General features: G+C 45.0%; 1 protein-coding gene across 1 annotated transcript in view; it reads left to right on the forward strand.

The window, feature by feature from the left end:
- The window catches only part of KIF5C (kinesin family member 5C), a 79,963-nt gene extending 66,755 nt beyond the window's left edge, over positions 1-13,208 (forward strand). Inside the window, exons 21-26 of the mRNA XM_036386372.2 lie at positions 409-469; positions 806-877; positions 1,390-1,494; positions 4,879-5,095; positions 6,034-6,147; positions 9,282-13,208. Of these exons, the coding sequence (XP_036242265.1) occupies positions 409-469; positions 806-877; positions 1,390-1,494; positions 4,879-5,095; positions 6,034-6,140 (562 nt within the window). The 3' untranslated portion in view covers positions 6,141-6,147; positions 9,282-13,208. The remainder of the gene's footprint in view (positions 1-408; positions 470-805; positions 878-1,389; positions 1,495-4,878; positions 5,096-6,033; positions 6,148-9,281) is intronic.
- Positions 13,209-20,790: the final 7,582 nt, after the last annotated feature.

A 20,790-nucleotide genomic window follows, 5' to 3' on the forward strand; every position in this document is an offset into this window, starting at 1 on the left:
AATAGTGGCTTTGATAACTACAAAAAGAGTTCATTAGGGCTCTGATTTTATAAAATATCCCAGCAAGTCTTAAATCTCTCATTCCTTAATACACAGCAAAACAAGCATGAAAGATGTTGGGATTTTTTTTTTTGTGGGCTTTGTTGATATTTTTGGGGGTTTTAAATCAGATGTTTGAGTAAAAAGCCTTTCCTGGAAATGAGAGAGAAAAATCCCATGTGTGGACACAAAGATGGAGGTGGTGACTCAGCCCTTCCAGGTGATAAATTTGGATATTTGGGGCAATCAAAAGTATAATTAGAGATGTGAAATTTGCTGCCACCTGCAGATTTGCTGCTCCAGATGGATGCTGTTGATTCTCCTCTGTTTATTGTGATTGATTCGTGTTCCATGTTGTGATCTTTCCAGACTCCTTAATGATAAAAGAGAACAAGCAAGAGAAGACCTTAAAGGGCTGGAGGAAACAGTGGTAGGTCTTAATTACACCTTATTCAGCTTTTCCCCTATATCTGTATACCCTGGTGATATATTTTTTAATTTCTGAGTAAACAGCTTTGAACTACCTAAACTAAAATTAAAAAAGGTTGTTTTTACCAATTTTGGAGAAATTGTTCTCTTCAGTGTGGTTTTGGGGTTGGGTGGGGTTTCTTTTGTGGCATTCAGAGTGATTCCTAGCGAGAAAATCCAGAGTTCTTTTCTCCTGTTACCAACTCAAATCCAAGGAGAACTTTTACACCAGAGCATCTACTATGTCCTAGTCATTTGTCCTTTTCTAAAAATTATTGTTTTGTTATTTTTATTCCAGGCAAGGGAGCTTCAGACTCTTCACAATCTGCGCAAGCTGTTTGTCCAGGATCTTACCACCCGTGTTAAAAAAGTAAAACTCTGCTCTTTTAAACCCAAATCTTCTCCTTTATGTACAGTATTCTTGTGATTTACTGGAAGCCTTTAGTGCATATCCCATTTACAAAATGGGATAATGTCTTTTTTAGTAGCAGTGATAAACAAGATTAAAGCTGTTCTGATGTCTATCAGCTTGTATTTGGTCCTAATTTGATAAGGAAAATGTTGGTGGGTGAGGGAAGTGAATTTATCCAGTGCAGTTTAAGTACAAAATTCTCAAAGATGATGAGCTTCAAAAATTATTTAGTATAACTGGATTTTCCTATTCAGGATTCCCCTGTAATTGTTCAGTAAAAATAGCTTGGGGTTTTTTTTGTGTAAGGGGAAATGCGATTCCTAAAAATCAAACAAAGAGTTAAATAATTTCTCTTAAATTTGGGGCTCAGTAAGACTTTTCTGCCTTTGGGGAGCTCAGATTTGCCAAAGAGCTGAGCTTCCCCTTGAGTTTGTGCCTGGCTTTGCTGAGTGCTGCAATTTTGTGTGCAGAGTGTTGAACTGGATAGTGATGATGGAGGTGGAAGCGCTGCGCAAAAGCAGAAAATTTCCTTTCTTGAGAACAACCTGGAACAACTTACAAAGGTTCACAAACAGGTAAAGGCTCCCTTTTTCCCTCCCTTTTTCCCTCCCTTTTTCCCTCCCTTTTTCCCTCCCTTTTTCCCTCCCTTTTTCCCTCCCTTTTTTCCCCCTTTCCCTTCCTTTCCCCTCCTTCCCTTCCTCCATCAAAACTTGCACTTTTTGAATATTTGCAAGGGTAATTTTGAAAGGTAACCTGTGCTGTCTGAGAAAAATGTACCCTCTAAACTCTTTGGAATTAGGAGCTGGAGCTGCTCTTCCCACTCCATGTACTTCTAGGAATGTGGTAAATAAGGATTTTTTTTTTTCTGTGAAAACACATCTGTTTGGCAGTAGGAAATACATAAAAATAGCTGTTTTCTGGATGGATTGTGCATCCCCAATTTGACTCCTGGCCTGAAGCTGCTCAGAGGCACCTTGGAGGTGGTTGGAGTGGATTCAACCAGCAGAGTTTTCAATGAAAACAATGGAATTGGGGTTTTCTGTGCAGCTGAAGGGCTGGTGCCTCCCTGGGGTGCTGAGGTTGGTAATTTCTGGCCCTGTCCATTTGTGTGTCCTCCCTCCTTCATGGAATTCCAGTTTCATACGATCCCAGATGTGGAATTAAAGCCCATCCAGTCCTGTCCCTGCCACATCCCACAATTTCCACTGTCCCAGGATGCTCCAAGCCTGGCCTTGGACACTTCCAGGGATCCAGGGACAGCCTCAGCTTCTCTGAGCACCCTGTGCCAGGCCCTCCCCACCCTCACAGGAATAATTTCTCCCTAAAATCTCCCCCCCCACCCCCAACTATGCTGGAGCTGTGTGCCACTCTTCAGGTGCACACACAAAGCACTAAAGCTGTTTTGATTTCTTTTTTGAGCAGTGGCATTACACTGTGCACTGCACTCTCCCAGAGCTGTATTAGTGACCCACACTCCCACATTTGCTTTAATTACTCCTGTGGAAGTGCCCAAAGAGCAGGAAGTGCTGGACTGTGACAAGTGTCTGCTAAGGTTTGGGGTTTTCAGATTCTTAGGGAACAGATGGTTTCAAGACCTACTTTCTAAATGTGGAAACTGGGACATCTTCAGAGTGGTTTTTCTTTTACCATTTTGCCTTTTTTTTTGCACTCGTTTCATGCATCTGCTGGGTTTCAAATGTGGATTTTTATAGCTCTCATTAGCGTGTATTTACTCAAAATCAACTTGGAATCCACATCTTGTAGGAAACTTGTAGAGAAAAGTGACATTGGACTTGATACCATCCTGCTTGGATTTTGTATCACAACTACTTCACACAACAAGGGTTCAGCACTTGCAGAAAAAGCACATTGTGACAATGTTTTTTTAGCTTGTTTGTGTTCTTCTCCAGCACTAAGCCTGGCCCAGCAGGTGTTAAAATGCTCTGATTGTTAAACAACATGTGAATGTCAGGACATGCTGTTGCTTTGCTGCATTATTAATGTGGTTGTTAATCCATTTTTCTCTCCAGAAGAGGGAGAGTCACTCCTTTGGAGCAGATTTCTCTTGACTTCCAGCAGTGGTGTAATCTGTTCAGTGGAAATTGTGCTGGATTTTCTGCCCCTTTGCATCAGTTTTGTGTTTATTAAAAATCAATCCTCTCTTGGCTGTTGCTGCATGGGAGGTCAGATGTGATTTGTATAATTGATAGACCTCGCTCAGGTCCATGTTAAACTGAGGAAGTGCACCAATTCAAAGTTGCATGTAATCATTATATTTGTAGTTACAGGCCTAAAAGTGATTTCTCAGTGAAGTTCCCAGTTTTCCCACATGGCTGAGTAGGGAACACACAGGTGAACACATCAGAGCCACTGGAAATGACGAATTTGGGGTGATCCCTGGTGATGTCTGTAAGACATATTCAAACATTCTTATTTTAAAATAATGAGGACCAAGGATTTGCAAAATCCTGGAGATTTCTGTGTCATGAGGAAATGTAGAGTTTCTGCTGCAGTTTTTGATGTGTAGAGAAGCAAATCTGGCTGTCAAGTGCTCTGCAGTGGCAGGCTTGGTCCTGGAGTCCTCATCTTTCAGGATCAGCTCTGTGGAATCTTGTTGAATGGAATAAACTCTATTTTTCTTTGCTCTTTCTGGACAGTTTAAATGAATATCAGTCCTCAGCCAGAGAAGTGAGTTTTGTGAATATAGCTGAGCTTGGACAATGCTCTCAGGCACAGGATGGGAGTGTTGGGGTGCCCTGTGTGGGGTAAGGACCTGGACTTCATCCTTATGGGTCCATTCCAGCTCAGGACATTCTAAACTTCTCTTTAACTTAGGATTTTTACATTAATTTCTGGAATAAACCTGTTTAATTTTAGTACATGACATATGGAGAGCACCTGGTGACATTTTCTCTCTCCTTGTGAGGTGACTTTTCCTGCCATTTTTATGAGGAGATTTTTGCCAATTTCTTTAGACCTTGTGGGCCTTTCTTTAGACCATTCCAGCTCAAGACATTCTAAATTTCTCTTTAAGATTTTTACATTCATTTCTAGAAGAAATCTGTTTAATTTTACTACACCTGGCATGGAGAGCAACCAGTGGCATTTCCTCTCTCCTCATGAGGGGATTTCTCCTGCCATTTCTCTGAGGAGATTTTTGCCACTTTCTTTTGATCTTGTGGGTCCATTCCAGCTCAGGACATTCTAAATTTCTCTTTAATCTAAGTTTTGCACATTAATTTTTGGAAAAAATCTGTTTAATTTTAGTACATGACACATGGAGAGCATGGTAGCGTTTTCTCTCTCCTTGTGAGGTGACTTTTCCTGCCATTTCTCTGAGGAGATTTTTGCCAGTTTCTTTACACCTTGTGGGTCCATTCCAGCTCAGGACATTCTAAATTTCTGTCTAAACTAAGATTTTCACATCAATTTCTTGGAGAAATCTGTTTAATTTTAGTGCACGAGGAGTGTAGAGCAACCAGTGGCATTTCCTCCCTCCTTGTGAGGTTACTTTTCCCGCCATTTCTCTGAGGAGATTTTTGGCAATTTCTTTAGACTTTGTGGGTCCATTCCAGCTCAGGACATTCTAAATTTCTCTTTAACCTAAGCTTTTCACATTAATTTTTGGAATACATCTGTTTAATCTTAGTACACAAGGAGTGTAGAGCAACCAGTGGCATTTCCTCTCTCCTTGTGAGGGCTTTTCCCGCCATTTCTCTGAGGAGATTTTGACCACTTTGACCTTGTGGGTTCACTCCAGCTCAGGCCATTCTAAATTTCTCTTTAACCTAAGTTTTTCACATTAATTTCTGGAAGAAACCTGTTTAATTGTAGCACATGACATATGGAGAGCATGGTGGCGTTTTCTCTCTGTGAGGGGACTTTTCCCGCCATTTCTCTGAGGACATTTTCACCCCTTTCTTTTTACCTCCCTTAACTTTGCACCACTTTCCCCACAGCTGGTACGTGATAATGCAGATCTTCGTTGCGAGCTTCCTAAGCTGGAGAAACGCCTTCGAGCTACGGCAGAGAGAGTTAAGGCCCTGGAGAGTGCACTGAAGGAGGCCAAGGAGAACGCCATGCGTGACCGCAAGCGCTACCAGCAGGAGGTGGATCGCATTAAGGAGGCCGTGAGAGCCAAAAACATGGCCCGGAGAGCACACTCTGCCCAAATTGGTGAGGACATGGAGCTAAAGGGGCTGCCCACATGCTTCAGGCTCGGGCTGGTTGCTGGGGGTGGAGTGGAGGGAGTAAAACATAGGGGCTGCTTCTCCTCTGCTGCACAGGAATCTTCAAAGGCCTCGTTTTTTCATGGAATTTGCCCCACCTCAAGTTTAAAGAGGCTCTGCTGTTCCACTGGGTAAATAAAGGGCATAATGGGTCTTGTGTGCCCTTCTAGTGACCTGAAAACTTGTCTCCTTAAATTAGTCGCTCACTTTCTTCCTCCTCCTCCCCCTACACGCTCCCTCTCTGCTTTCATTCTTTCCTTGCCTTTCTGGACCTTGTCCATTTCTCTTTTTTCCCCCTGATTAGTCCTCCATGTGATTTAATTCCAAAAAGTCTTCCTTTGTACTTCAGATATTGATATATCTCCGAGGCACAATGCAATGAGTGCACACAACAGAGGAATGGGGCAATTCTTGGAATGATTTGTTGGGATTAAAAAGGATAATGGTTTAGATGGAGATGACAATACTGGGGTATTAAATCCTGAGGGAGAATCACACAGCACAAAGTGTCACCTCCTGAATGCTTCCTCTTGTAGGGAGCCATCCAAGCTTTGTCTTGACATCTTCTGGAATGGTGTAAATTGGACATAAAAAGTGCCTCACTGCCCAGCAAGTGACTTCCCTCTGCTCTTGGACAGTCCATAATTTTTTCAGATCCAATTCATGGGAAGGTGGAAGGGCTCTGCCAGTAGGAAAAAGGATCTGCCAGCAGGAAAATGGGTGTTTTTGCTGTTAGCCAAGGCAGGAAGTGCTGTGTTCTGCACAGCTGGATCAGAAACCACTGAGTTGGGAAACAATGGGGTTTCCCTTGGAGGAGAAGGGGAGATGGGAAGCTAAAATGGGAAAGCTAAAATGTCCTGTTTGGTCCCTCCTTGCCCTGTGCAGCCAAGCCCATCCGCCCTGGTCACTACCCAGCGTCTTCTCCGACGGCCGTCCACGCCATCCGAGGGGGAGGCATGTCCAACTCCAGCTACTACCACAACACCAAATAAACGAGAGGTAAGGCCAGAGTAACTCACTCACCTCTTCTCCCACTGATCACTCAGTTCCCTTATATTTCATCTCGCTTTTAGGAGACCCGCAGTAATTTTTTCTATTTTTTTCTATTTTTAGTAGTTGTTTGCTGATAATTACAATACTTGTTAATTTAGTGCCTGTTAAGAGGTTTTGCCAGCTGCTGAGGAGAGGTTTTATTTTAATGACTTAGCACTTTTAAGTTTTTTAAAAGCTGCTCTGGTAAATCTGAACCAAAATTCACCATAGAGGTATGAAACTCATGTAGTAAAAATACAGATCCAGAGATTCCTTCTGCCAGCATCATCTTCTGCTTTCTGTACCATGGATGTGTTTCCATGTTGGGATATTCCAGCCTGGGATAAGGGTAGAGCAGCTTTCAATGACAGCATGAGACATCTCCAGATTTGAGTGTCACCATTTGGCACACTTTGCACTCTTAGTTTTCTTCATGGAAAAAAAAAAACCAACCCTAAATATATTACTTTAATTGCCAGGGCTTGAGAGTCTCTCCTAAGCAGAAGATGAGCAGCATATTCCCAATAGTCTGTTCCATGGACTCCATCCTCCCATTTCTTTCTTTAAATGCTCATTGGAGAGATTTTATAAATATAATATATATATATTATAATATAAAAAAATGCTTATTGGAGAGATTTTCTATCTGCATTATTTTAGATGATCACTTTATGCCACAGACGTGCCAAGAGCCGGATGGCAGCGAGTGGCTGTGAAAAGCAGCCTGGGGACAGCAAACTTGTCCCTCCAAGTCTGGCTTTTTGCCTTCCTCGAGGATTAATTCTGTCTCACAACTCTCTTCATGGTCTGTGGTCTCCTCGAGGCATTCTTGGGCGTTTTTAGCTTTTTTTGGGGAATGTTTCATGTCAGGCTTGCATGCCAAGCATCCATCACACCACACTCAAGCTGTTATTGTGCTGGGGGATTGTTCCTGCTCATTGTGTTTGCCATGAGCTTCCAGCAACAAATATTTCCTCTGTGGATAAATTAGGGCAAGGCTTTGCTGAGTGGTTTTGTCCATTCTGGTCTGAAATTGGCTTTTCCACCTCAGGAGTGAGGTGCCTCTGTCCATCTGCTTTATTGCATTCCCATCTCTGTGACCTGGCAAAGAGTGGGGTACAGAGAGAGCCTGGTCAAAGATTTCTAAACATTTCTTGTAACAGCTACTCTGAGCGGAAAAAGCTGCCACCTGCCACAAATAAATGCACCTTTAATTTACCAGCTGTAGTGAAATGAAGAGTGAGACTCAAACAGGCCACAGTTGTCAATTTTATTAATAAAATTGCCACACTTCAAACCAGATGGGTTTGTAATAACAAGGCAGGACTGTGGAAGTCAAGAAAAAGCAATCAGGAGGCATAAAATACTCAACAGATATTTCAGATGCTGAGGTTTAGATTTGAGGGCTGTGGAGATGAGCAGGTTCAGGCCATGTTGCAGAGGAGTACCAGGGAAAATGAGGCTGCAGAAAAAGAGAATGGAAGATCTCAGGAGAAACTGGATAAAGTTATGGACTTGGGGTTTCTGGAAAAAAATTAGGAAAAAATCTGGAAACCAAATGGCAACCCTACAGGTTGGAATTAAAGTATTTCAACAATGTGTTCTAGATTTTTTGCTCACATCCAGAAATAAGGAGAAGATGGAAGGTGTAGTCCAGGAAGGCTGGGGAGTGATTGGAGAGGGTCAGTTCTCCTCAGTTTTGGTCCTTTGCTTAAGAATTTTATTGGCAAATTCCAACTATTTGGCTGCCAAAATTGGGAGTATCTGAGTAATCTGAATTCTGAGCTTGGATGGAAACCCAGGGATCTGAGTAAGGGTGTCAGTAAAGGTGCTGCCAGTGCAGGGAGAACTTCATCCAGATTATTTCCTGATTATTGCTGAGACATTCCTAGACTCTGCAGAAAGTGCTTTGGAATGGTGCAGCTGGAACCAGAACAAAACTCTCTTTTATAGTCATTTAACAGCAGAGAAATAAAATTGAGGTTCTATCTCAACATTTGCTGAGGAGAGATTTATCTTGTGTTCATTCATTATTCACCATAAAGATAAAAGACACTTAGTGCTGTTAGACTGGTCAGTGGTTATGATTGATTAACCCAGCAGATGGAAGAGAAAGAATCGTGGGTTTTAATAAAATGTGCTTGTTTAATGTGAATATATAAAATTATAGGGTATATTTTTATAATATTATCATGATATTATATATAGAATATTTCAGGTATTTCTGTAAACATTTATTTTACATATGTGTATATATATTAGGAAAATATCTCTGTCAGGAGACAGAACAGAAGGATTGGTTTGAATTTGTATTTTTCATCCTTTTGACATTGTAATTTTCAAATTCTGCTGCTGTTACTTCCCCCTCCTTATTACATGAGATAAACACACACCAGCTCTTCAGCACATCCAATGAGGCAAGAGAAAAATCCCATGAAAGGAACAAAAAATTAAAGGGGAAAAAAAAAAGTTAGACCTTTAGATAGTGTTTGTGGGAAATGGATTTGTAGAAAATTTTTAAAACTTGACAGAAGGTTCACATAGTGTGTATCTGTATGTAAACTTTGAGATAAGAAATGTTGACTTAGAAATACCATGGAATAGGACAGACATTGTTGAGAGAGAAATTGAACTAGAAATAAGTTTCAAAGGATAGTTTTGTAAAAAAGATTAGATACTTTGGAGAAATAGAGCTATGAAAGATGTATTGTGTTAGGACTCATGAGGAGTAATTTTAGATGATTGGCTTCAAGGCATTTACAGCACGGTGTGGCAAAAGCTGATAGGTTAGGAAACATTTCTAGTGTATTGTAATTAGGAAATAGTGGGGTTTTGGATTGTGAGGGTGTGAACTCTAATACTTGTTGAGAATTTTCTACAAATCCATTTCCCACAGTGTTTGGGTGAGACACCATTCCAGGCTGCAGGTGGCAGAGAGCGAATCCCATCAGGAGAACTGGCTCATTTTGTGAGACCCAAATTCCATCATTTTTTCAACGCGATTGCAGATCTTTGTTTGCTGCCCGTCCCGTTTTCGGCGCTCTGCTTTCTAATCCCCCAAATCCACTAATTTTCCTTCCTTTTCTCGCTCTCTCTGGCAGGTCAGTTCCACTTAGCATGTTAAGGACTGTCATTAAGTCACATTAGTTTCTTTTTTGCCCCTCTCCAACCCGGTCCACGTCCCGTCCATCCTGCGCTTCCCACGGCCGCCGGCGACGCCCCGCTCCAGGTACTCCGAGCTTCGTAGGATCTCCACGTGTACAGAAGTGTCCAGCTCAGCTCCTCCAGATCCTTGTACAGTGTCTGGAACATTCCCACCTCAGTAAGGATGATAGGGAGTCTGCCACTCCGAATTCCACGACCCCTTGGCGCTGCTTAGGTTGGGGCTTCTCCACTCAGAGTGATGATTTTCTTTTTTTCCTCCGAGTCCTCCGTTGGCATTGGTAATTCCCGACTTCTGGCATCAAGGAATTAATTATTCAATGACCAAGTGCCATCAAAGGCAGGTGATTGTGCTCTGTCATGACTGATTTCCTGTATAATATACATATTATTTTATATTTTTAGGGGATGAAAATGTGCTGCTATGTGGTTTAATTTTACTGCTTAACATTTTCAGAAGGAAATTTCCCCAAAGAACCATTTGTAATATCCTGATTTAAAAAAAGAAAAAAAATCTTTGGACTGTATAAAATAACCTTTATTGCAGTACCTGGTAAAGAACAAACGGGATGCAGAGAAATCTGTTAGTATAGACGTAGGATTTGAAGTTTGGTAGTTCCATGAATTTACCTGTGTGACCTGTTTCAAAATTAAGCTCCTATTCCCTTGTAGTTCTCCCTACAGTGGTGGGTTTTCCTGGAGTGGAATGGCTTAGCCACATGTTTGTAAGAGTTGTTCCCTAGGAATTTTTGAAGGATTTCAGAATGCTGTGGAAATCTTGCCTTGGAAAATCTGACAAGCATCTCCCCCCTCCCTCCCCCTTTCCCCAGACAAGCCCTGATCTGTTCACACTGGAATTCAGATCCCGGAGGGAACAGTCCCCTACCAGAACAAAGGAAAATAAAATCCCCCAAACCCTTCCTTAAAAAAAATCCTAAAGGAGGTGAGAGTTGTACACTCCAGCTGCCCTTTGCAGACCAAATTTGGGAATTTTTTTGCTGGGATGTGAGGAGCACGTTTCCAGGGGAAGGGAATGTCTTTTTAAGCCACTAAATCCTCTCATCCTGTGGAAGGTCCAGAGGGAAGGAAAAGCCTTCCCTGGATCTCTCAGACAGCAAATTTCCATCTTCCCAGCAAGGGGGCACTGGAATTGCTCTGGGAAGGTTCTGCTGGCAGGCAGAAGGTGCTGCTCCTCCTCCTCCTCCTCCTCCTCCTCCTCCTCCCTCCCCATCTCCTGGGGCAGGTGGGACTCCAGGAAGCCGGGATTCCAGGAAGGCTCCAGGAAGCTGGAATTCCAGGAAGGCTCCAGCTGAGTGTAGCCCTCTGGTCTTCTTTTGCAGACGTTTGCTCTTCTTTAATTTGAGATTGATTGGGATTTTTATTTTTAAATTTCTGAATGTGTAGGTGTAGAACTCTTCAGTTCCGTAGAGCGTTTTGGAAGATTGTGAGTTGACTTTAGATATTTTTTTCTACTGAAATTAGGGTGTTGCAAAGTAAGTTGAACTTAATTTAACTGTTTTTTGGTTTTTGTTTGTTTTTTTTTTTTAATGTTGCACTATTTTGGGGAAGCATTTTGCTAAACATATTTAATGAAGTTGCAGATTTGCATGTATTTAATTTATTTTGTATTTTCCAAAGTTTTATATTTTCTTTCGTTAACGTGCATGTGCACTGCCAGAAGAATGAACTGTGAACTTGCCATATGCAATCTTTAATAAAATCACTAACTCAGAACTACTCTGTGCTATCTTACCAGCTGGTCAGAGCTGAGCTTTCTACTAGGAATTAATAATCCTCTTGTTTTGGTTCTAGGAAAAGATCCCAAGCTTATTTGCTGTCAAAGATTTTTGTACTGTAGGCAAACTTTTTGTTGTGTCTCTCAGAGTTTGGTACAGAATTCAATTGTAAATGCAGCATTCATGACAACAAAAAGGTCTGGATTCCTCAAGGCATGGAGCAGGAATTTTTTGGGGCTGGTTCTGCCAGCTCCCTGCAGCTTGAGGCAGAAGTGAACTTGGACATCTCTTCCTCGTGCTGGTGCTGATCAGCCAGTCAGTGCCACCAGCAGCGAAACGATGAAGTTTCTCCAAGTTCCCTTCTACACCAACACTGCAGGAGGACTTTCAGCAAAGACCCAGAGATGCCTTAGGCTAAAATCCTCAAAATTGAATACCTGAGATATCTAATAGCTGGAAATTACAAATTCTCAGTTGAACATACTCTGCTTGTATCAATTTTTATTTTTGAAGCCTACTTTAATTAGGCAACTTCACTTTGTACTGCGTGTTGTATATTCAACTTTTGTACCATTTCTAAGGCTTTCACATTTTATATCTGGAAAGGAAAACCACACATCTGCTCTGCAGAGATCAGAACCTGTCTCTTGCTGTTTCCTGACCCCATCTTCCTTTCTTTGCTCTTTGAGTGTTGTGTTCTATTTATTCCAGGCTCATTTTTCAAGTTGTGGTTTGTACAGCGCAAATGAAATTTCACATCCAAAAATGTCATGCATGGGACAAATTGGGGTGGAAATACCATTCCCAAATGGAAAACGGATTTCAGATGGAACTAAAGTGCATATTGTTCTTTTTGCTAGTAATTGAAAAGTATTTCTGGCTCACTTGAGCTTCTCTTATTGATATGTTCAAATATCTTGTGTTTGTCCTTGAGTTCACGTTTCATCGACTTGTTTTCTGGAAAGCAAGGAAAGTTTAAGCTTGGAAAGACCTTGGCTGATGCATTCTTAAGTTTTGTATTAAACTCAACAAGGGTGAGAGTTGGATTATCCTGAAGATACTGAAAACTTAAAAATAAGTCACCAAAAAGTTTTTGCTACACTTCCTGCCCACAGAGCCTTGAGTAGCTTTTCAAATTCACTTTATAAAGCCTAATGGACTAAGATGCACATTTGTCTGAAATCTTTATAAATTATAGGATCATGGAATGGTTTGGTTGGAAGGGATTTTAAGGATCAGCTGATTCCACCCCCCTGCCATGGGCAGGGACACCTTCCACTATCCCAGGCTGCTCCAAGCCCCATCCAACCTGGCCCCAGGCACTTGCAAGGATCCAGGGGCAGCCACAGCTGCTCTGTGCACCCTGTGCCAGGGCCTGCCCACCCTCACAGCATTCCTTCCCAATATCCCATCTAACCCTGCCCGAAGGCTCGAAACTAAACAAAATCGAGAATCTTAATTTGAACGCGGTTTTATTCGAAGGATTGTTTAAATAACAATTTATTGATGATGAAGGTCCGAAAGAAAAGGGCTCACCAGATTCCCCTCGCTGGAGGAGAAATACCTCACCTAACCATGACTGAAGTACTCCTCCACGAGGGGAAAAAAAAAGGAGGGAAACAAAAGGGCAGGATAATCTGAATCTCCCCTTGCTTTGACTTGCGTCCTGCCGGTGCCCGCAGGAGCCGCGCCGTGCAGCGGCGCCATCCGCTGTGCGGGATGGAGCCGCGGGCTGAGGCACGCTGTAGATTTACCCCTGTCTAGTTTGTAAAGTGTGTAACGTGTACTGCAGACGTGTATTCTCTGGGCTCTATGTATCTTTACAGTAGTGTTCAATTTAGGAGAAAAAAAAAAAAAGGAAAAAAAAAACAAAACAAAAAGATAAATAAATGGTGGACACGTTTTGCTGGTAATAAGGGGAATTTTTTTTTTTTTTTGCCATTGCATCAAATGATGCTGAACTGTATTAAACTCTTGATAGCAGACCTGAACCCTCCTCCTCCCCCCAGCCCGTGGAGAGAAGTCTTTTATCTTCGTGCTGAAGTTCTGTCGGAGATGGATGGATACACTGGCAGACTGCATGATGTATCATTCGAAATCCGTTACAGTGGAAAATAAAACTGAACTGAACTCTGCCGTGTGGGCCTGGTGTGACACGGGACAGGGCACTCCCTGCAGTACTGACAGCTCCCCGGGACAGGGACAGCACTGAGGGAACGGCTGGGCATGTTTGGGGTGGGTGTCAGGGCAAGGCTTTTCCCCCAGAGGGTGCTGGCACTGCCCAGGCTCCCCAGGGAATGGGCACATTCCCAACAGCTCCAGGAGGGTTTGGACAGCACTCCAGGGATGCCCAGGGTGGGATTTTGGGGTGTCTGTGCAGGGCCAGGAGCTGGATCCATGATCCCGTGGGTCCCTTCCCACCCAGGATATTCCCAGATTCCCACTCAGTGGAAGCACACTATAAAGCAGGCTGAGTCCATGCTCTGGATTTCAGCTTTCCTTCTGAACCTGTAGAAAGTAATTCACAAAAATTATAAAATCCCAATGTGGTTTGAGTTGGAAGGGACCTTAAAGCTCATCCCATGCCACCCCTGCCATGGGCAGGGACACCTTCCATTGTCCCAGGTTGCTCCAAGCCCTGTCCAACCTGGCTTTAGACACTGCCAGGAATCCAGGGGCACTCATTAAAAGATTTGGGTGACTGGGGAATGAACATAGCAAGAGTTTTAAATTTTTTTAAGAAATAATTTCATCATCTCTACTACCTCTCCATGGATATATTCCTTCTTCCTCCTCTTTTTCATTAGCCTGGAGGATGACAGGGAGACTCTTCCACTTCCCTTGTGCATGTATTTCCATTTTTATAGGAATGTTACACTCTATGTAAAAGCTCGTGTGTCCTTGCCACTTCCCTAAAGTCATACTGGGGAGCTTTAGAAACAGCTTATTTCCAGTAATTATTACTCTGAGCATTTCACAATTAAATCATTACTTTTCTCCTCAGCAATGCAAATTCCGGGTGCTCCAAGTTTTCTGTAGGAATGGATTGCTCTCTTTTTTTGCTGCTCAGTAGCCTCCTAATGAGGATTATGTGGGTTTTGCACCATAAAAACATGAGCAGACTTAGAAATTAGTCCAGTAAAATTTGGAGTCGATTGTTAAAAATGATGAATAAATTTTGGATTGTGATAAATGTTGGTTTCAGTGCAAAAGAGGCACTACCTCACCCTTTGAGAAGCTCCTGCAGGATGAGGATGGCTCCACCCGGGAAGAAGAGTCTTTCCAGTGGAGATGGTTTATATTAAGGACAGCAGGTGGGAAGTCCAAACATTCCCCAGAAGTCCTGCAGAGGAAGGCAAACACTGCAGGGTGCCAGAGCTCTTTCCATGAGTCAAAAAATACCCTTCAAGATCTCCTCGATAAAGCTCATGCCTGGAGGATGAACTCAATTAGAGAGCAGACTGTTTGCAAGAATTGTATCCCTACAATTTCGTTTTCGGAATGTGGGATTGCAGCACTTAATTAACTCCATGAAAACAGCACAAATTACTGTATCCATTTCCAAGATCCACCTTTCGCAAGAGCGCAGGGAAAACAAAGGAATGGGACTCGCATCCCTAGAAAAAGACCCACCGCAACGCTGCCGCTATTGATTCAAACATTTCTTAGCTCAAACCGAAACCCTTTAAATTTATCTTCCAGCAGAGCAGATCCCAAGGGAAGTTGAGTTTATCCTAAAATGAAGATATTCGCCAGTTCGCCATCAAGATCCCCGATGAGCTCGGATGGAAAACTGATGCGTGGGTGCCGGGGCAGGGGGTGTCGGGAGGGGGTTCCAGTTCCGAGAACCCCCGGGGAGGTTCGGGAGCCGCCCCCTGTCCCCGCAGGTGTCCGGGTCCCGCCCTGCCCGCAGGTGCCACCGCCCCGGGGGCGGGCACGGCGTGTCCGAGCCGCCCGCTCCGCCCCAGCCCCGGCCCCGGCCCCGGCCCCTCCTCCGCCGGCTCCGCCCGCACGGCCAGCGGCGAACATCCCGTGTCCCGCTGCCCTGCTGCTCCCGTGTCCTGCTGTCCTGCTGTCCCGGTGTCCCGGCACGCGGGGTGAGTGCGGGGAAGGGCCCCGGAGGGAGCGCGGAGCGGGGCGGGCTCGGGGCTGCGGGTCCCGCTCCGCCGCCCCAGGTGATGCTGAGCCGCGTCCCAGCCCGGGCACAGCGAGGTGGCACCGGAATCGGGGTGTCCCCAGCTCCACGGGGGCTGGGAGGTGGCACCGGAATCTGGGTGTCCCCAGCTCCACGGGGGCTGGGAGGTGGCACCGGAATCTGGGTGTCCCCAGCTCCACCGGAGGGTGAAGTGGCACTGAAAGCTCGGTGTCCTCAGCTCCCGGGGAGTGGGAGGTGGCGCCGAAATCAGGGTGTTTCCAGCCCCTTCGGGGAGCGAGAGGTAGCATCAAAATCAGGGTGTCCTCAGCCCCATCGGAGGGTGGAATGGCACTGAAATCTGCGTGTCCCCAGCCCCACCGGAGGGTGAGCACTGAAACCTGGGTGTCCCCAGTTTCTGGAGAGTGGGAGGTGGCACTGGAATCTGGCTGTCCCCAGCCCCACCGAACGGCAAAGTGGCACTGAAACCTGGGTGTCCCCAGCTCCCGGGGAGTGGAAAGCGTCACTGAAATCAGGATGTCTCCAGCCCCAGCTGTTCTGGGGAATGGGAGGTGACACCAAAAGAGGCTGTCCCCCAGCCTGCTGGTTTTGGGGAACAGGAGGGAGCACCAAAATCGGTGTGCCGGCAGCTCTGGTGGTTGTGGGGAGAAGGAGGTGGCAATGAAAACAGCTGTCTCCAACCCTGGCAGTGTTGGGGAGCAGAACGTGGCGATCAAATCAAGGTGTCCCCAGCCACACAGCAAGCAGGAGGTGTCACCAAAACCAGGGTGTCCCCAGCAGCCGTGGCAGTGGCAGGAAGGAGCCAGGCTGTGGGAAGCGCTGGGTGTGCAGCGTCAAGTGCCTGGGACCCAGTTCACAGCCTGTGTTTAACAGGTCCCTTGTAAAAGTGCAGTTATTACACATCCCCTGATGATTATAGAGCTGTAAAAAGAACTGGGCTCCGTGTTCCACAGGTGTGGACGCCAACCTCGGGCTCTTTAGCAGTGGGGCTTCACCGTAGGAAGTGACAGAACACCATAAAAATGTACTTAGTGCAGCAAAAACTGTGAGTGAAAAATACAAGCTGCCCACCCTGAAGGCTGCAAGGGGATTTTGGATAAGGGCCTGGAGTGGCAGGACAAGGGGGAATGGCTTTCACTGCCAGAGGGCAGGGATGGAGGGGATATTGGGAATTGGGAATTCCTGCCTGGGAGGGTGGGGAGGGGCTGGGATGGAATTCCCAGAGCAGCTGTGGCTGCCCCTGGATCCCTGGAAGGGTCCAAGGCCAGGCTTGGAGCAACCTGGGACAGTGGGAGGTGTCCCTGCCCATGGCAGGGGGTGGACTGGGATGTGTTTAAGGTCCCCCCAACACAAATCATCCCGTGATCCTATAAAAGCACATGGGCAGGTGCTGGAGTCACTCTGTCAGGTTGGAATAGTGTTGCCTTCAGTGTGGTGTTTTTCTTCAGAAGGGACACAGGCTTCTGGTCCCTATTCCCTACATCCAGCTGCATATCCTTGTGCTGAATCAGGCTGTAAATCCCTCGGAATAGCACCCAGCAGTGGTGTGGGGATGGTGGGGATGGTGGGCGCCGAGGGCTCGGTTCTGCACGAGGCCCTGGCTGCTCTGCTGATGCAGGGAGTGAAAACACTCCTGGGGTTGAGGAGTGCACGTGGCTCACCCAGATAGAGCTGGTTTGCAAGACCCAGCTGGTTGATTCCTGAGGGCAGTGTCGGGAAGATGGGATTGTGTGATTTCCCATCTGTCAGAGGGTAAGGCAGCGAGCCGCCAGAGCAGCTGCAGAGCCGTGTGCTGCAGCCTCCTCCAGAAATGCCATGCTGCTAATCCCAGATGCTCAGAGAATGAGTCAAGTTTCTCTCCCTCAATCAACATGTTTTTGTTTAAAATCATAAAATATGAAGTGTTGAGATCTCTGTTTCTCAGGTCAGTTTTGAACCTCTAAGCTTTTAAGCTTCCTCTGTGTCTTTGAGCCTCCCCATTGTCACACCTCTGCTTGGACGAGTTTCTAAGAAAAGGACAAAAAGATTAAAATGTTTGTGGTGACAGAGAATAAAGTGTGAGAGCACAAAGATCAGCTCAGAGGAGGAGAATTCAGAGCTGACTGTCCCTGTTTTGTGTGTCTGTGTCCCCTTGCCCAGCCAAGCCCTGTACCTGCAGCGCAGGTGAATTCCAGAGGTAATTGCAGAGGGATGTTTTATGGCAGGGAGCAGGGGAGTTGTCCAGGTTGTTCCACAGCTTGGTGATTCATCAACCTTTGCATGGTGATATTTTACTCTTCAGTCAGCCCACAATTAACTCGTTCACCAGAGCTCCCCCTCTTCCCACCGTGCCTTCCTTGCTTTAAGTCAATTAGTGCTTCCCAGCGTGATAATTGCTCTGCTCCCGGCCAGTCAGCCCCATGCTCTCAGTGACATCCCTTCCAGAGGGATAATCTGCAGCCTCTAGCCTCAGCCCGGCTCGGCAGGGCCCTCTCTCTGGGGTTTGACATCTGGGTGATGCTCGCTGTCAGGAGTGGGGACATCCCACAATCGGCTTACACGGGAGGGATCCCGCCTGCTGATCCTCTTGGGATGAATTCCCTTTGTCTGGCAGGAGGAGGAGGAGGAGGAGGAGGAGGGAAAGCACAGCCAAGGTGGGGGAGATGTGGTCTCTAGGTCAGGGAGGTGATTGCCATTGGCAGCCTGAGGTGCTGCAAGGAAAATAATCAATTGCGTTCCTTTTCCTGCGCCCTTGGGAGCTCTGCAGGAAAGACACCTTGTTAATTCAAGGTTGAGGCAGGTTATCCCTATCTCCTCCTGCCTGGTTTTCCATTTTCCCAACTTTCAGCTGTGGGAGAAGAAGGAGGGAGTATTTCCTTTTATCCTGTTTATATGGTTGTGGTAATTACATAGGAGAACCCAACGGAATCAGGAGTTACAAATTCAGAAATCACCAAGTGGAAGATTCCCAACCCATGGAAGATTCCCTGCCTGTGGAAGATTCCCTTCCCATGGCAGGGGCTTGCAACAAGATGAACTTTAAGCTCCCTTCCAACCCAAACCCATTCTGTGATTAAAAACTCTAAAAAATAATAATTCTGCTGCATGAAGTCTGATACTTCTGAAAATTTCCCTCTTTTTTTTTCTTTTTTTTTTTTTTTTCCACCCAGGTCTGTGTTCCTCAATACTTTAATTCCTTTCCTCAGATCTATTGGCTGGATCTTGTGGACTCAAAGGAAAGGAATGCTTCAGTTATTCCTGTGTGTGCCTCAAAGGCCTCCTGGATGAGGGGCATGTCCAACAGTTCAGGAGTGGTGAAAAGGCACCTTTGATAGTTCCCTGCCAATAAACTTCAGAGGGAATTTCAGGTGGCAGCTTTCCTGAAGGATTGAGGCCGATTGAGTGATGCATGAGATGCTGGCAGGTATTTTTCCAGTAATTGCTGGGAGAATCTTTTAGCCGAAATAAGGAGGTTTCACCTGGGCTTTGCTTGTGATTTCTGCAGATGTTGGATCACCAGGATGGTCATTCCAAGGGCCAGGTGCTGAAGGCCAGCTTGGACAGGGCTTGGAGCAACTTGGGACAGTGGAAGGTGTCCCTGCCCATGGCAGAGGGTGCAGTGGGATTAATTTAAGGTCCCTCCCAAGCCAAACCATCCTGGGATTCCATGATTTTCAGTGAAGGCTCGGGATAACCTTTGGCATTCCTTGTTTTCTTGCTGTGCCCATGAGCAGGGAGCACAAGCTATGATCCAACAAAACGAGATTGGGATTTCTTGCCTGGAGCCTGGGGCTTTTTGATGTGCCTGGGTTGAGCTACAGGCTTTGGCTTGGGACCAAATTGGGGATAAAATGGTTTTTATTTGGGTTTTGCTTTGATGTTCAAACAAATCTGAACTGTTATGTGAAACCTGCTTGGAATAAACTTACAAACCCCATTGCTGGTATCATCCTATAGGTCTGGAAGCAGGGCAGTAAAGGATCAGAACGTGAAGGTTTGTGTTTAAAAAACCCCAGAGAATCATCCTGGGATGGTTTGGGTTGGAAGGGCCCTTAAAGCTCATCCCACTCCCAGCAATTCTCCTGAGGTTTGTGCAGGTGGCAAAGGTAGAACCCAGTCCTGCCCTCCTTGCTCTTCAGGGGAAAATTGTTGTTTCTTAAATTCAGTGTTTCCACTCCCCAGCTCTCAATCCAGGGGAAAGCCCGCTCCATCCTTCATTTTCATCCTTCGTTATCCTGCATTTTTTTGTAACAGGAGTACATGTTAAAAAACAAAGTGGGGAGAGATCCTTGCAACAACGGGGTGAAAAATCAGGTGTATAAATAGACTGGACATTCTGCTTCTTCAAAATGTTGACATAGAGTTCTCACACTCTTGATTAGTTTTGCCCATAAATTAGTGTGTCTGTGAGAACAATTGTCTTTCTTATGTCAAAATGTCTGTGTTTTCCTATAAAGAAATGTGGTTTTCTTCCTTGTAGCCCAGTTGCACGATTATTTCTAAATGTTAGGGAAGCTAAGACTGAAATCCTTCAGCCTACCTTAATTTATATGGATGGAGAGTTAACAAGTTGTAGGAGCAGCCTTGCCTTAGGTTTAAGTGCAAGATATTGCAATTTTTGTCTGTTCCTTTCAAATTTATCAGGCAAAAAACCATCTTTAGTGGCATCATAACAATTCCTTCCCTGGTGGCCCCATGGAACTTTTCACCCCTTCAATCCCTGCCCCAGAGTGCCAGGTTGATGTTGGAATTATGGTTACCGAGAATTTTAGATTTTTTGTGTTGATAGGTATTGATTTTTAAAAGAATATTGTATTTGATTTGAGGATGTAGAAAAACCAGTATAGAGAAAACTTTTTAAAATACATGTATGTGTTAATTATTATTACAGTTATCATAGTATTTATACCTTGTCTACTTCAGTATATCCAACAGAGATTTAACAAAGCTGTCAAAACAGTGTTTATAATTCAAACAGGAGGGGTTCTGTTGGAGCCCTGGCTCTGAGAATTTCAGATTTTCTGTGCTGGGAATTTCAGACTCTCTGTGCTGCCAGGCACTGACCCCCAGGAGAACACTGCATTGACCTGAGGCCGTGGGGAAGTTTCCAAAATGGAATGGTGGAACTGGGATTGTGGGTGTGCAGTTTGGATAGAAGTGTGTGATATCACAGGGGGGGAAACTCAGAGTTTAAGGGTTTAGAATAGAGTAATAGATGGAGAGCAAGGTGGAGGTTTTGGGATGGAGGCTGGTCCTTCTTCACCTTCTCCTTCTTCTTCTCCTCCTTCTCCTTCTCCTTCACCTTCTTCTCCATGGGTTTGGGTGGTTTTGTGTAATTGGATAAAAAGTCCCCATTGCAGGCCATGAGTGATTAGTTATTGGGTTAAATTGAAAATAATTCAGTTGTCATTTCTTAATTGGACAGTTTATCCTTAAAAGGCCTGGTAGAGGGAGAGACACGAGGCTCCATTTTTAGTGTGTCAGAGTGAAGTGCTGCAGAACTCAGGGTTTGTGAGACTGTGACAGAGACAAGAACCAACAAACACCTGCGTCCCAACAAGAAATCCCATCTCACACATT

This window comes from Molothrus ater, chromosome 7 (assembly GCF_012460135.2).
Source record: "Molothrus ater isolate BHLD 08-10-18 breed brown headed cowbird chromosome 7, BPBGC_Mater_1.1, whole genome shotgun sequence".
In the NCBI taxonomy this organism is placed as follows: Eukaryota; Metazoa; Chordata; class Aves; order Passeriformes; family Icteridae; genus Molothrus; species Molothrus ater.